This window comes from Anguilla anguilla, chromosome 11, assembly GCF_013347855.1.
Source record: "Anguilla anguilla isolate fAngAng1 chromosome 11, fAngAng1.pri, whole genome shotgun sequence".
NCBI lineage: Eukaryota > Metazoa > Chordata > Actinopteri > Anguilliformes > Anguillidae > Anguilla > Anguilla anguilla.
The window spans coordinates 4,102,291-4,115,024 of NC_049211.1; the positions used below are offsets into that span (position 1 = coordinate 4,102,291).

At 42.4% G+C, this 12,734-nt stretch overlaps 1 protein-coding gene across 1 annotated transcript in view; it reads left to right on the plus strand.

Annotated features, from left to right (window-relative positions):
* grm6a (glutamate receptor, metabotropic 6a) overlaps positions 1-12,734 on the plus strand; it is a 64,970-nt gene that overhangs the window by 31,446 nt on the left and 20,790 nt on the right. The window contains exons 3-4 of the mRNA XM_035381087.1: positions 6,915-7,131; positions 9,561-9,696. Coding sequence (XP_035236978.1) covers positions 6,915-7,131; positions 9,561-9,696 — 353 coding nt within the window. The remainder of the gene's footprint in view (positions 1-6,914; positions 7,132-9,560; positions 9,697-12,734) is intronic.

Here is a 12,734-nt window from a genome sequence, read left to right on the forward strand (position 1 = left end):
ATTTTGGAACATCGTGAAATGTTTCATAAAATGTTTGTTTTTTTTCTTCCTTTTTTTCTAAATGAAGAATTTTGGCTCAGGGAGCAGCGTTGGGTACTCAATTTAACAGTGTCTTGGCTTTAGCACACTGATACTAATTTTGACAGGGCATTTCATTCACTTAGGTTTGTGAAAGGATAGAATATTAAATTATAACCTCACTTATTCATTTTAGTTACATTTGTATCAATTAGTTAGAATTTCCTCATTGTTTTTGAATAATTCCTTAAAACAAATTGACTCCTTTGAAAGTGCGTGAATAATGGCATCGACAGCTACATACCAAAACAAACGCTATATCAAAGATACTCAACCATTATGTCTCAGGAAATAAGTTATTTTTCAATACAACTAGCGTTCCTTCAACGTTAATCCTCAACTGGTGCACTGGACCGAAAAGCTGAATCTTGGCCTCATCTGGCCACTAGACATGGTTCCAATCAGAGTTCAGTGTTTGTCACAACTTTTTCCCGCCCTTTTCCTACCACTGCCAGCCATCAGTGCCCACAGGGACCATTTGGGCGCAACCTGACACCGGCAGCTGGTACAAACACACATAACAGGCAAAGCCGCCAACTAACAACAAAGGGCAGTCAGGCAATTTGACCAGAAAAAGAATGAATATTTCATTTTTAAAAGGAAAAAAAAAGAACAAAAAACAGGCTAGTCATCCATCCATCCATCCATTATCTATAGCCGCTTATCCTGAGCACGGTCGCGAGGGGTGTTGGAATCTAACCTAGCGTACACTGGGAGAGAACAAGCCAGCCAGCAAATCAATGAAAATTAACAACAACAAAAAAAACAAACGGGGGAGGCCCAGCCCTCCCCTGCTATTGGAGATCAAATCCAGGATTGACCCCAACAAAACTGAGGGGGGACCCACAAGCGAAAACAAACTAGAGGAACAAACCGAGAAACACAAGATGTCGCCAGCCTGTAATCTGACACCGAATTAAAAAAATAAAGTGCCAAAACACAAACGAACAAAAAAAAGAGCGTGCCAAGAACATAACTGAGCCTCTGTCAGAGTGGCAGAGCCAGGAGAGAGACAGACAGAGAAGCCAGAGGTGAGGTGTAGCGCTGCTTATATGCTCCTCCCAAACGATCCACACCTGCCATCCTAATCAGCAGAGACACAAGCAGTGGGCGGAGCCCCGCCCTGCTCATTTAAAGCCACACCCCCCACAGACACCCAAAGGTGTAACAGGACAAAGCCTAAAACTGTCAGTTTGTCTGACATGTATCTCATTTAGCCTGCCTCTGTGTTCCCATTTTGCAATTTGTAATTTCAGATATATATTGTTTTTCAAAAAATTTATTTTGAAACAGCTTCAAAGGATGAAAATCCCAGTAACATCATATTCTTTACTTTATTTTTTTAGTGCAATTTATTACAGTAATACATTGTGAGCACAACAACCATTCATTGCATATATCCCCACCTTTGTATCCCCACTTACGCAACAAGAATATGTACAAGTATATAACTTAAAGGTTTAATTGCTTCCTGTCAGGATTTCTTGGTGCTGCAAGTGATAATGAAAAGTGAACAATGGAAACAGTGAATATTGTACCATCCGGAAAAGCCTTATCTAACAACATAATCAGCCCAGTAAATCTAGTTCTGACGTGCGATGCGGACGCTCGGCTGAAGGCTGTATATTGATTTTATTTGCCGAACGTATACCGCGGTTCGCAGCGTTCGCTCTCCAGCACGACAGCCGCGAGAGAAAACTTTCCTCTCCCCTTCCTCCTGAGTGCTCGTCACGTTGATGAAACTTTTTTTCGCCGAACAAAAAGCCATTTAACGGGGAGCCGAGGAAAAGGCAGATAACACATCGGGCGGCTGTTAGCGGGAGAATTAGCGAGGGCTCCTTCAACAATAAGCCTCTGGCGGCGGCTCAGACCTCCGGCTAAATATAGAGCCGGGGGGATGAAAAATAAAATGCCTGACGGTTACGTGCTCCAGGAGCCCGCGGTAAAAAAAAAAGAAAAAAAGAAAAGTTCAGTTGAACAAAAAAACCGGTGGAGAACTGAATAAATGCCGCCGAACTGCAGCCAGCCGGCAGGTCAGATCGCGCGCAGAATATCCATGCATAACGAATGCATACGAGGCGCGTACAGCGAGCGCGTTTCATTTGGCCAGTCCCCACTGAAACGTGAACTGGTGAAACATGCGAACACAACCAACAAAACAACAGGAGACTTTTAGACCCCCTGGTGCAAACTATAGGCATGCACCACTCGAAATTCTCTCTCTCTTTTTATTTATTTTTATTTTTATTTTTTTAACTGTAGCGCTTCCTAGTCCTGGTCCTAGGTACAGTACCTACTGTGTACAGCTTATTTTGCAACAGACGTTTGAGCACAGGTCTGGGCTTCACATCTCATGACAATTTTTGTGTGTGTTGTGCAATAGATTCATTATACTTATCCATTATTCATTTGATATAGAATGTAGTTTCTATAAATAGCTAGATGCTATGCCTTTGTTGCTTTCTTTGAAATATGATCTTATTTTTTTTCTTTTGAAATGAATAGACAATGATAGATGCGGTGTGTGCTGTGTTTTCCCCAGTTGTGCTGGTCACCATGGTCACAAATAGGTTTTTTTTTTCTCATATCCCCATAACGTATTTATAGTTATTTTACTATTATTATTTTATTTTATTTTATTATAATTTTAATTCTATGTGGTTTCTGAAGATCATGGTTGCACACACTGAGTCCCTTCTCACTCACTCACATACTGTATATTGAGCGACAGTTCCACTTGGCACAATTCCAGTGACAGGATCTTTACACCAGGGCCAGACACGATGGAGGGCCATACCATGCCGCCCTCTCTCTTAATTATTTAATTAGCCTTGACAATTACGGCATCTGACTTTTTTCCCCTGCATTTCTAACATTTTTTTTTTGTAGTTATGTTTCCTGATAAGCGCATGAACGACAGTCGACGACAGTTCTTCTGTCGTTATATGAAACGTTTTACTGTGATCTAATCCACGAGTGAACCAGTGCGTTTGTGTGCACAGCCAATTAGCTCAGTCAGCCTGGGTAACTGGCTGGAAACGAAAACCTACATACAACACCGGCACCTCCAGGACACCCCTCCGTTACACAGTGGTGTACAATTACCTCTCACAGAGAGCGAGCCCTCATAATGAAGTCTGAATGTGAAACATGACAACACTATTAATCTCTCAGGAGCGTTATCATACATTATTTCCTCCTTCAACAATTAAATACTGTTTCCTCCCACAACGTTCAAAGCTGAAACTGAAAAAAACAGAGCTTGATTAAATTCAACCAGGCTTGTTGTTCTCTGTTTTATTGAATAAACGTTGTCATTTTTGATACATGAGATAATTTGGGCCTTGTGGTCATTGTGCATCTAAACCTACTGCCTCCATCCAATCAAGATGTGAAAAGAAACTATAATAATACAGTATAACAATATAGTATAACATACATTAAACAATAAAATTAATATATGCGCTGTCAAGATGGTAAAACGAGGTGTGGTTAATGGGGTATGATTTATAACACCCAAAAACATTTCAGCCTTGATCAGCTGGAAATGAGCACGTTACAAATCTCCGGGACAATAACAGCTCAAATCTTTGCTGCAATTAGACACGGTAAATGTTGATGTTTTACCAAAAGACATTTCTGTAATGAATATTCACCGCTTACCCGGCTAAAAGCTTCGCTAAGGAGCTATAAATGAATGTTTGCATGAAGTGTGCAGAATTTTTTTTTTCTCCACCAAAAGAAATTTAGCGATATGGTTACGCTTTCAGGCTCCAATTTACTATACCTATTTACTGCAAACAAACATTATACATATTTGTCAACATGTAAATGAAGCTTCAGGATATTCTAGCAAAAACAAGCAAGCAACAGGGAGATGATGAGGGAAAGCCCACACTCATACACACACACACACACACAGACACGCACACACACTCTCTCACACACTAACACACACACACACACATGCACGCACGCACGCATCCATAGAAGGGATAGATATATTGTAAATATAAGGCTAAAGATTGCGAATGGCCAGCAATTAGTCGATTAGCCTGAAATGGGATCATTGGTCAGATTTGTGGTAGTACGGAGGCAATTTCATGTGTTTAATTACACTTTCATTCATTCACTTTAATGTAAAATGCTATCATCTCATTGATAAGAACCCTGCAGTGTTTTTGACTTTATACCACATAAGGGAGCAGTAGCGGGCTGGGTATAAAAAAAGAAGTTTGTGCAGAGATCTTCAGAGTTCTGTTCACTCTGGCCTGACGCTTACAATGCTACAACCCAGCCACAGACAGCTGTCATCAGTCTTCTCCAAATTCTCGACAGAACCGGGGGAACATTCCCGAAAAAAACCGGGGCAACGTTCCTGACAAAACTGGGGGAACGTTCCCGCTAGAACGGGAGAACATTCCCGGCTGAACCGGGAAACCTTCCCGACAGTCGCAGTAGTCACTAGTAATCAGACTCAGGTAGTAAGTGGAGCTTCTGTTGATGGTCCGGAGAAGCCGCCTGACTATTACCACGCATACCCATACACACCTGTACTGCAGGCCAGAGAGAGGAAATTAAGCGATCGAACTTTAGACTAAAAGCAGTCATTGTGCGGATGGATGCTGTGCCATGAATTTGTGCAGTTTTCCCTGGTTGCTGGTTTTAGTAGACAGACTGCTTGTTGACCTTCGAAGTCTGAACTAGGCCATCTTTAGCTTTATATTTACAACCTGTGTGTGTGTGTGTGTGTGTGTGTATGTATGTTTGAGTGTGTGTGTAGAAGGACGGTCTCTATATACACAGCCACAGAGTAGCTGAAACTGATAGAGGGCCCATTACAGTGATTAAGTGAGAGGATTTGACATCTTTCAGCTCAATGAAAGTGTTTTTTTTATCTATTATATGGAGCCTTGCGCAAATGCTGGTAAATAATGCTGGTATAATATTATTCCATTAAATGTGATTTCAATCCAATGCAATGGGAAGCAGTGGCAAACAAACAAGAGTGCCGGTAAGTCACTTATGACTTGAGGAGACAACGATTTTAATGCGTAAATATTTAAAACTGCGGACAGAGGCTTGACCGTCTTGAGTCGCTATCCAAACCTCAAATTACTTCGCATCCCCACGTTTCCCCTCAGAATTTCGCACAAAGCCCAGGGAGGAAAGGGTTAAAGTCGGTGGCTTGCGAGCCTAAGCCCCACATGGTCGTCGGTATTAAATATATTGTATGGCTTACAACCGAGAAATGGCAACCTTGTCTCTCGATCTCCGTCTCTCTCCCTCTCTCTCTGTGCTTAACTTAATTTGACTAAAACCCCACTAATCCTTCCAGATAATCTGTCAAATGGTTCACTGCCTCCTCTCTCCTTTTCCTGGTCACATCCCTCTGTCTGTGTACCCCCCCACTCGCTATCTGACCCCCCCCCCCCCCACCCCACCCCTTATGGAGAACCTTTCACAAAGACCCTGGCGGACAGACGAGCAGCCGAGCCCATTACACTGAACGCTCAGCTGAGTCATTAAGAAACCGCCACACGGGCAGATTAATCGTCTCATGTTTTTTTTATTTTTTATTTTTTTAAAGTAAATGCTTTTACATCTGTAGCTCATTCCACGTTAGCTATATTATAGGGTCACTGTGTTGCGTTGAAGGGCTGAAGGGTTGACTTTCCATCTAAGTCAAAGGTGGGGGTGGGGGGGGGGGGGGGGGGGGGGGGGGGGGGGAATTGCAGTCGCAGACTGGGGGGGGGGGGGCTCAGAGGTCTCTTTCAGGGGTGGTGGGTCCCCAGTGAACCCCCCCCCCCCCCTCATAATTCCAAACCTGCGGTAATTTCTCTCATAACACTTCCCGTGCTTAATGTAATGAGTGAGCAGAGCTTGCTCAGGAAATTTCAACGGTTAAGAAATGGTACGACCCACCGCAGGGGTGCAGGAAATTGTGGTGGAATTTTACTTTAGACCGGCCTGGGGAAACACATTTTAATATTCACCATTATGATTACATAGTTTCTGTAAAGATATTTTAGAACCTCCCCTCGCCAACCTTTTGTTTTTTACTTCCATCAGGGGGTCTCTGATCTCAATTAGGGGGTCAGCCCCCCCCCCCCCCCCCCCCAAACCCCCCCCCCCCTCCATAATTCACAGCCTGTGTTCAGCTGCAAAGCAAAAAGTTCCAGATTCTGTGAAGTTTGACAATGTCAGCACATTGATGGCGAACAGTTTGCTAAACAATTATCCTATAAAATGAGTTCAGTGTCTGGCTATATCACTCATGGCTTACACGTCTTTGCTCATTTTGGATTTTATACACATCGGCCATTAGCTTTGCCTGCATGAGAGACCAGCCATTTGGCTGCAGTTCTGTGTTTTGAGGTCTGCGTGCCAAATATTAACAACCATCTGACATAAGAAAAAAAGTGACAGCTTGGATTGTTTTCTGCTTTAAAACAACAAAGCAGGAAAACAGCAGAAACACAGAAACACCTCTTGATGACAAATGCCAGCTCCTAGTCTCAGTCGACAAAAGAGATTGTTTGGGTGAAAAGAAAATAGTCTGTATATTGAACAGCAGGACTCTCCATTTCCGTTCTCTGCTGATTTTTTTCTGAGGCAGAAAAAGAACGGTGCATTGTCGGTGAATATGAAGCACCTCTTCCGCTTTAATGTGATCAGAACCAAATGATTGTAGGCCTCTGTAAGGGTATTGATTGAATTTGTGGCACTGAAAGGTCCACAAGCCTGTAGTTGTACTTGCTGTACATTTCACTTAAATGTTTTGCTGCCCCCCCCCCCCCACCTCTCTTTATACATGGATTTCTGTTTCTCTGTAGATCCCCCAGATTAGCTACGCCTCCACAGCGCCGGAGCTCAGCGACAACAACCGCTACGATTTCTTCTCCCGCGTGGTCCCGCCCGACTCCTACCAGGCCCAGGCCATGGTGGACATCGTCAAGGCGATGGGGTGGAACTACGTGTCCACGCTGGCGTCGGAGGGTAACTACGGAGAGAGCGGGGTCGACGCCTTCATCCAGATCTCCAGAGAAGCAGGTGAGGGCAGAAATCTTTTCCCGTAATTCTATTTCTATTATGACTCTGCTCCAATTCATTTGGTGTGGACATGCCTCCGCTTGACTCAGGTACAGCTGCACTGTTGGGAAAGTGGATGAGTTTTCCCACAGTTTACAGATGGCAAAAAAACTGGTGTGGAATGTGGTGAAGCATTAATCTTGTAATAGTTAAAATGGCGCCAACAACGAAAGAGCAATGAAGAAGCATGGCTGTGGTAAAATTAATCGCAATGATGGGAGACTTGCAACATTCTGTGTCACAAACAACCAGGTGATAGACGGTCTTCTGTTTCCACACACAAGCTGACATGGTGCTCTTCTTGTGGTAGAGATAAGAATCAGATTGACCATCTGATAATAAATGGCAAGTAGAGAAGATCTCGAACGGATATTAGGATTCGTACGGGAGCGGTTGTCGCCAGTGACCACCATCTTGCGACTGCGAGACATGAAGTTAAATTTGAGACGCTCAGGACCACTGCCGAAAGGGGCATCTTGATTAGTTGTTGGTCTGCTGAGGGTCCAAACCATCAGGAGAAACTTTCAGTGGTAACAAATTTCAAACCCTTTTTCGAACAGAAGTGCAGAAGCTGATGAGGAAACTGAGGGGACTATAAACGACAAATTGGGAAAGGGTAGCTACGACATATAACGATAGCAGCAAGGAAACAACAGAATAGTGGGGAAGGCAACGGAAAGAGTGGATCAGCCCAGAAACATGGGGAATTACTGAAGAGACCTGAAAAAGAAGGCAACAGACATAAAATCACAAAGGCTGAAGCAGAAATTGGAGGAAGAGTACAGAAAAACCAATACAAAACTCAAGAGTTCGCAGATGTTAAAGGTTGTACCCGGAAGAGGTGTAAAATGCAGCTGACAAGGCAAGGAAACAAGGAACCAGCAAGGAGCTGCACCTAAGATCACTAACCGAATATGTGGGGAAAGATTTAAGGCAAATGCCTTCAATCAAAGACAGGCAAGGCAATTTGCCGGCCACAGGAAAATAACAGGGGAGCAAGATGGACAGAACACCAGAGAAGTTGTGCCACCCGCAGAACCACTTGATGCAATACAAGATGTCCCAGAAGACGTCAACATAAGCACTCACCCATTGACAAAAACAGACATTACCATGGCTATCAAATCATTAAGTTATAGGAAAGCTCCAGGTCTTGATGACCAGGATGCAGAGCCGTTCAAAACGGATCCAACAGTAGCTGAGAACATTCCTCCTCATCTCAGTAAAGATAGTGACCCCTTCTCAGTTACGCTATCTGACTGTGATAGCTGGAGAGGCATCACACTACTACCGGTCCCCCGGTAAAATCTTTTACAAGATATTAGTACCACGAATTTCTACAGCAGTAGAGAGCGTGCTCAGTAATGAACAAGCTGGTTTTAGGGAAGGAAGGGGCAGTGCAGACCAGAGTTTTACCCTCAGAAACATTAATTGAGCAATGTAATGAGAGGCAAATTTACATTATCTACATTGACTTTCAGAAGCCCCTTGACAGTTTCCACCGTGAAGGCCTGTGGAAGATCCTAAGAAGTTATGGCTTCCCCAACCCAAATGACAACATCATAAAACAGTTCTACACCAATTTCTCATGCACTGTTGGAAATACCAGCTTAAGCTTTGCTGTGAAGTCAGGAGTCCATCATGGAGGTGTGATGTCTGCCATGCTATTCAACCTGATGATGGACTGGGTCATGCGGAGTACAACAGAAGATCAGGCAAGAGGAAAGTGATGGACATTGTTTTGAACTTGAAATCTTTAACTTTGATGATGACTTGGCTCTTCTATCTCATGAACATCAATAGCTACGAGGCAAAACAGACAGACTCTAGTTCTTTGGTCATCAAGTTGGACTGATTTTGAACCACAACAAGACAAAGGTCATGCCCATCTACATCACCAATACAACTAAGCCCTTCAAAATCAAGGAATCTGGAGCAAATCGATAGCTTTACCAACCTAAGAACCACCGTATGTCACCAGCAGAGATATCTGCTCTAGGATATGAAAAGCAAGATTAGCATTTTCAAACATTTCTGAATAACATCTGGAAATCAGCACAGCCCCATTTTGCTCTCTGCAAATAATATATATGTGTGTTGTTATAGTGCAGGGGTCCCCAATCTTATCCTAAAAGGGTCGGTGTGGATGCAGGTTTCTGTTTAAGCCCAGAACTATGACACCTGATTCAACTCATTAACTAATCATGGTCTTCAACCAAGACTTTGAAAACTAAAAACAGGTGTCTTGGTGCTGGGCTAAAACAATAACCTGCACCCCCACTGGCCATGTTTGGTTAAGATTGGGGACCTCTATCACTGTCAACAATGATGCATTCTTTGGAGGTCAGGAGTGTCAGCTGACCGTTAGTTTCTCCTTCTTCCTGAATTAGGGGGTCTATGCATTGCACAGTCCCTTAAGATTCCACGAGAGCCAAAACCAGGAGAGTTCGACAAGATCATCAAGAGGCTGATGGAGACCTCAAATGCCCGGGGGGTCATTATCTTCGCGAATGAGGACGACATCAAGTGAGTTGCAACCCTGGATGTTAAGCAATTTTTAAAAATTGTTTAATCTTCCATTGTAAATATTATTTTCTTATGAATGAATGAATGAATGAATGAATGAATGAACCATTGCATTTACACAGCACTTTTTCAGAATGCTCAAAGTGCTTTACAGTGAAGAGTGGGAACTCACCTCACCCACCACCCACCACCTTATGTGAATGCTTGAATGTTCAAACATGAATGAGACTTAAATGTAGGTGGCGATTGTTTTGTTTTTGTATATTGTAACGTGAAGCCGGAAAAGGCGAATTTCCACCTAGCGTGGATAATAAAGTCTAAAGTCATAAAAAAAGGTTGGTTTTCACTGTGAGAGGAAAGAAGCCACTTAATCTGCTGAACTTTTTTCTTTCTTTTTTTTCCTACCAGTTAAGTGCGAATAAATGTGTATTCTATGAGAAAATGCTACAGGCAGTATCGCCACTGAAGTGTGGAATAGTGCTGGGATATAATCTTATCGCTTCTATTCAGCACTGCCAGGCAGTAATAAATAAATAGGGCAAGTAGCTGGGGTAAGAGTGGAGCATATCGACACTGCTTTTTTTCGAGAGGATCAAGTTTGGATAAAGCACTGATGCCCGTCACTGAGAAATGAACGTTGGGTTGGTGGTTGATGTCAGGAGCCGGCCGTGGTATTTCAGCAAAGCGCTGAGAAAAGGAAATAATATTCTAAATAAGATTTTCTTTTTTTTTTTTTACCATTTAAGTCAAAGTAAATAAATCCTTCCATAAACTTTCACTTCATGTTTTGAGTAAAATGAATAATAACATACAGAAGTGGAATTAGCGGGGGTGCTGTGTGTACAATGCACCCATATGAGCAGCCATGGGGGGGACCCCCTGAGTACCCAAATATAGACACTAACTTAGGCCTGATTCATGAAAAACTTTGTTTAATGTATGTGGACAAGTGACATTGTATATCATATTTTTTTGATGTTAAAATTGTTAGTAAAATGTTAGTATTGTATCTTTAAAATTGACTCTGTTATTCTAGACACGATGCTCTATTTCTCATCCTGCGTCGCATCCAAATGTATGACAGGCTAGCTCCCCCTCTGACCAGTGTTGCCAAAAAATATCTCACCAGAAGTCGCTATAGGCTCTCTGAAATGTCGCTGAAAGTCGCTAGATTGCATGATGACGTCCAGTTGCGGCAATAGGGTGCCCAATGCGGGGGGGGGGGGGGGGGGGGGGTGGGGGGGGGGGGGGGGGGGGGGAGCAGTGTTGCCAATTGCTAAATTTGACAATACATTTTTTCATAAAAAATTTTTACACAGTTCATGGAAATGATTGATAGATGGACTGGTGGACCCATAATTGGGCATCGTATTAGTTAATTATTTCACTATTTTTCTGTAGTGTCTGGCTTCCCCTCCCCCACTGGGGAATGTCCCAAACATTATTGAGACCACTGTAACTGGACTGAACCCTTTAAAGAGTCATTTTCTAGGAATTTTCTTCAAAATTTTGTGTTCTAGAACTCCGTTGCTTTCAGTATTGGGTGTTACATCAACATTAGAATGTTCAGTTAAGGATGTTGTAATCACATATTCGTTTTTTCACACTTCAACGGGTTAAGAACCATCAAATGTAGGAATTCAAACCAGGTTCATTTGTTATTCTGAAAATGTGCTTCTGAATACGTTTAACGTTCTTTTTTAGCTGATCTGTACGGGAAGGGAAATTTTGTGGAAAAATAAACTGCAAAAGACCCCAACTAATTTTCATTACAGATTAAAAGCAGGGGAATTTACTCCTAAAATAAACCGGAGAACATTTTATCTGAGGCCGGGCCGTCTGTAACTTTTAAATAATCATAGATTAGCGAAACACAATTAGGTCAAGTAATGTATCCAGTGACCCATATTTTGCGCTCATTATCTGTTGTCTGATCACCGTGTTCTGACTGACTACGACACGGATTCCAGTCCAGGGCTGGAAGCACTCCTTTGTGGATTATCACTGGGGCTCGGTGTCTGTGAGAACCGCCTTTGATACGTGATAAATCTGGACTCGACGAAGCCTTCAATGATGTATAACATACAGTGTAATTCCTCGGGGAGGAGGCGTAGTCAGCATTGCAGCAACGACAGCTATGATTATATGAGCAACTGCAGTCATTTTAAAAACATTTTTTTAAATGTTAGGAATACATTATTTCTTGATTCTTATGCAACATGTAGAGGTCGTGTGTTTAGGTGAAAAGCGATAGTACAGACTGAACTAGATTCAATAGCCGCTTTTCAAAGTAGAGGATTATTACTCCAAAAGATGGACTATAGACTATAGACTCTATTGACTCTAGTCTCGCAAAGTGTGACGTATGTGCATTGGTGTTACAAAACAGAGTACACTTTTAACTAACTGTCCTATTCTGTTTAAATGAAGAAGCATATTTAATTTCTTTTCAAACCATACTTTATTTTCCTGTTTAGACACACCCACCTCTCATTCTTATTGTTCTGTGGGATTTCAGCAAACTGCTTCAAAGACCCAGTAAATTAAAAACCATTCTGGCCACCCATGTTCATCAAACATGGGTAACTGTAGTTCTGTCATTTTCTTCCAGAATGGAAGGGTTTGATTTACCGTTTGACAAACCTATTATAAATTAAATATTTGTTTTCATCACGTTTGAATATTTTATACGTCTAAATGCTGTCATTCAAAATCCACAAGACAAGTATTTATAATGAATGATCCATCAAAGATAACAAGATTGAGCACATGCCATTGAATCAAAATTCTGCCTCCAGCTTGACTTAAGCATAATTACACTTAATAATTCATTACATTGATATAGTGCCTTTAGTGCACTACAGGGAGGGAGGGAGGGAGGGGTGACCTACATCAACTGTCACCGATATGGAGCGCTCCCACCTGTTTGATTTACGGCGGCCATTTTGTGCCAGACGCTCAAAACACATCTGCTGAGGTGGACGGGGCTAGAGATTTATTTGGCCGTTTTTAAATTGGGGGATGATTAGATGGCCGCC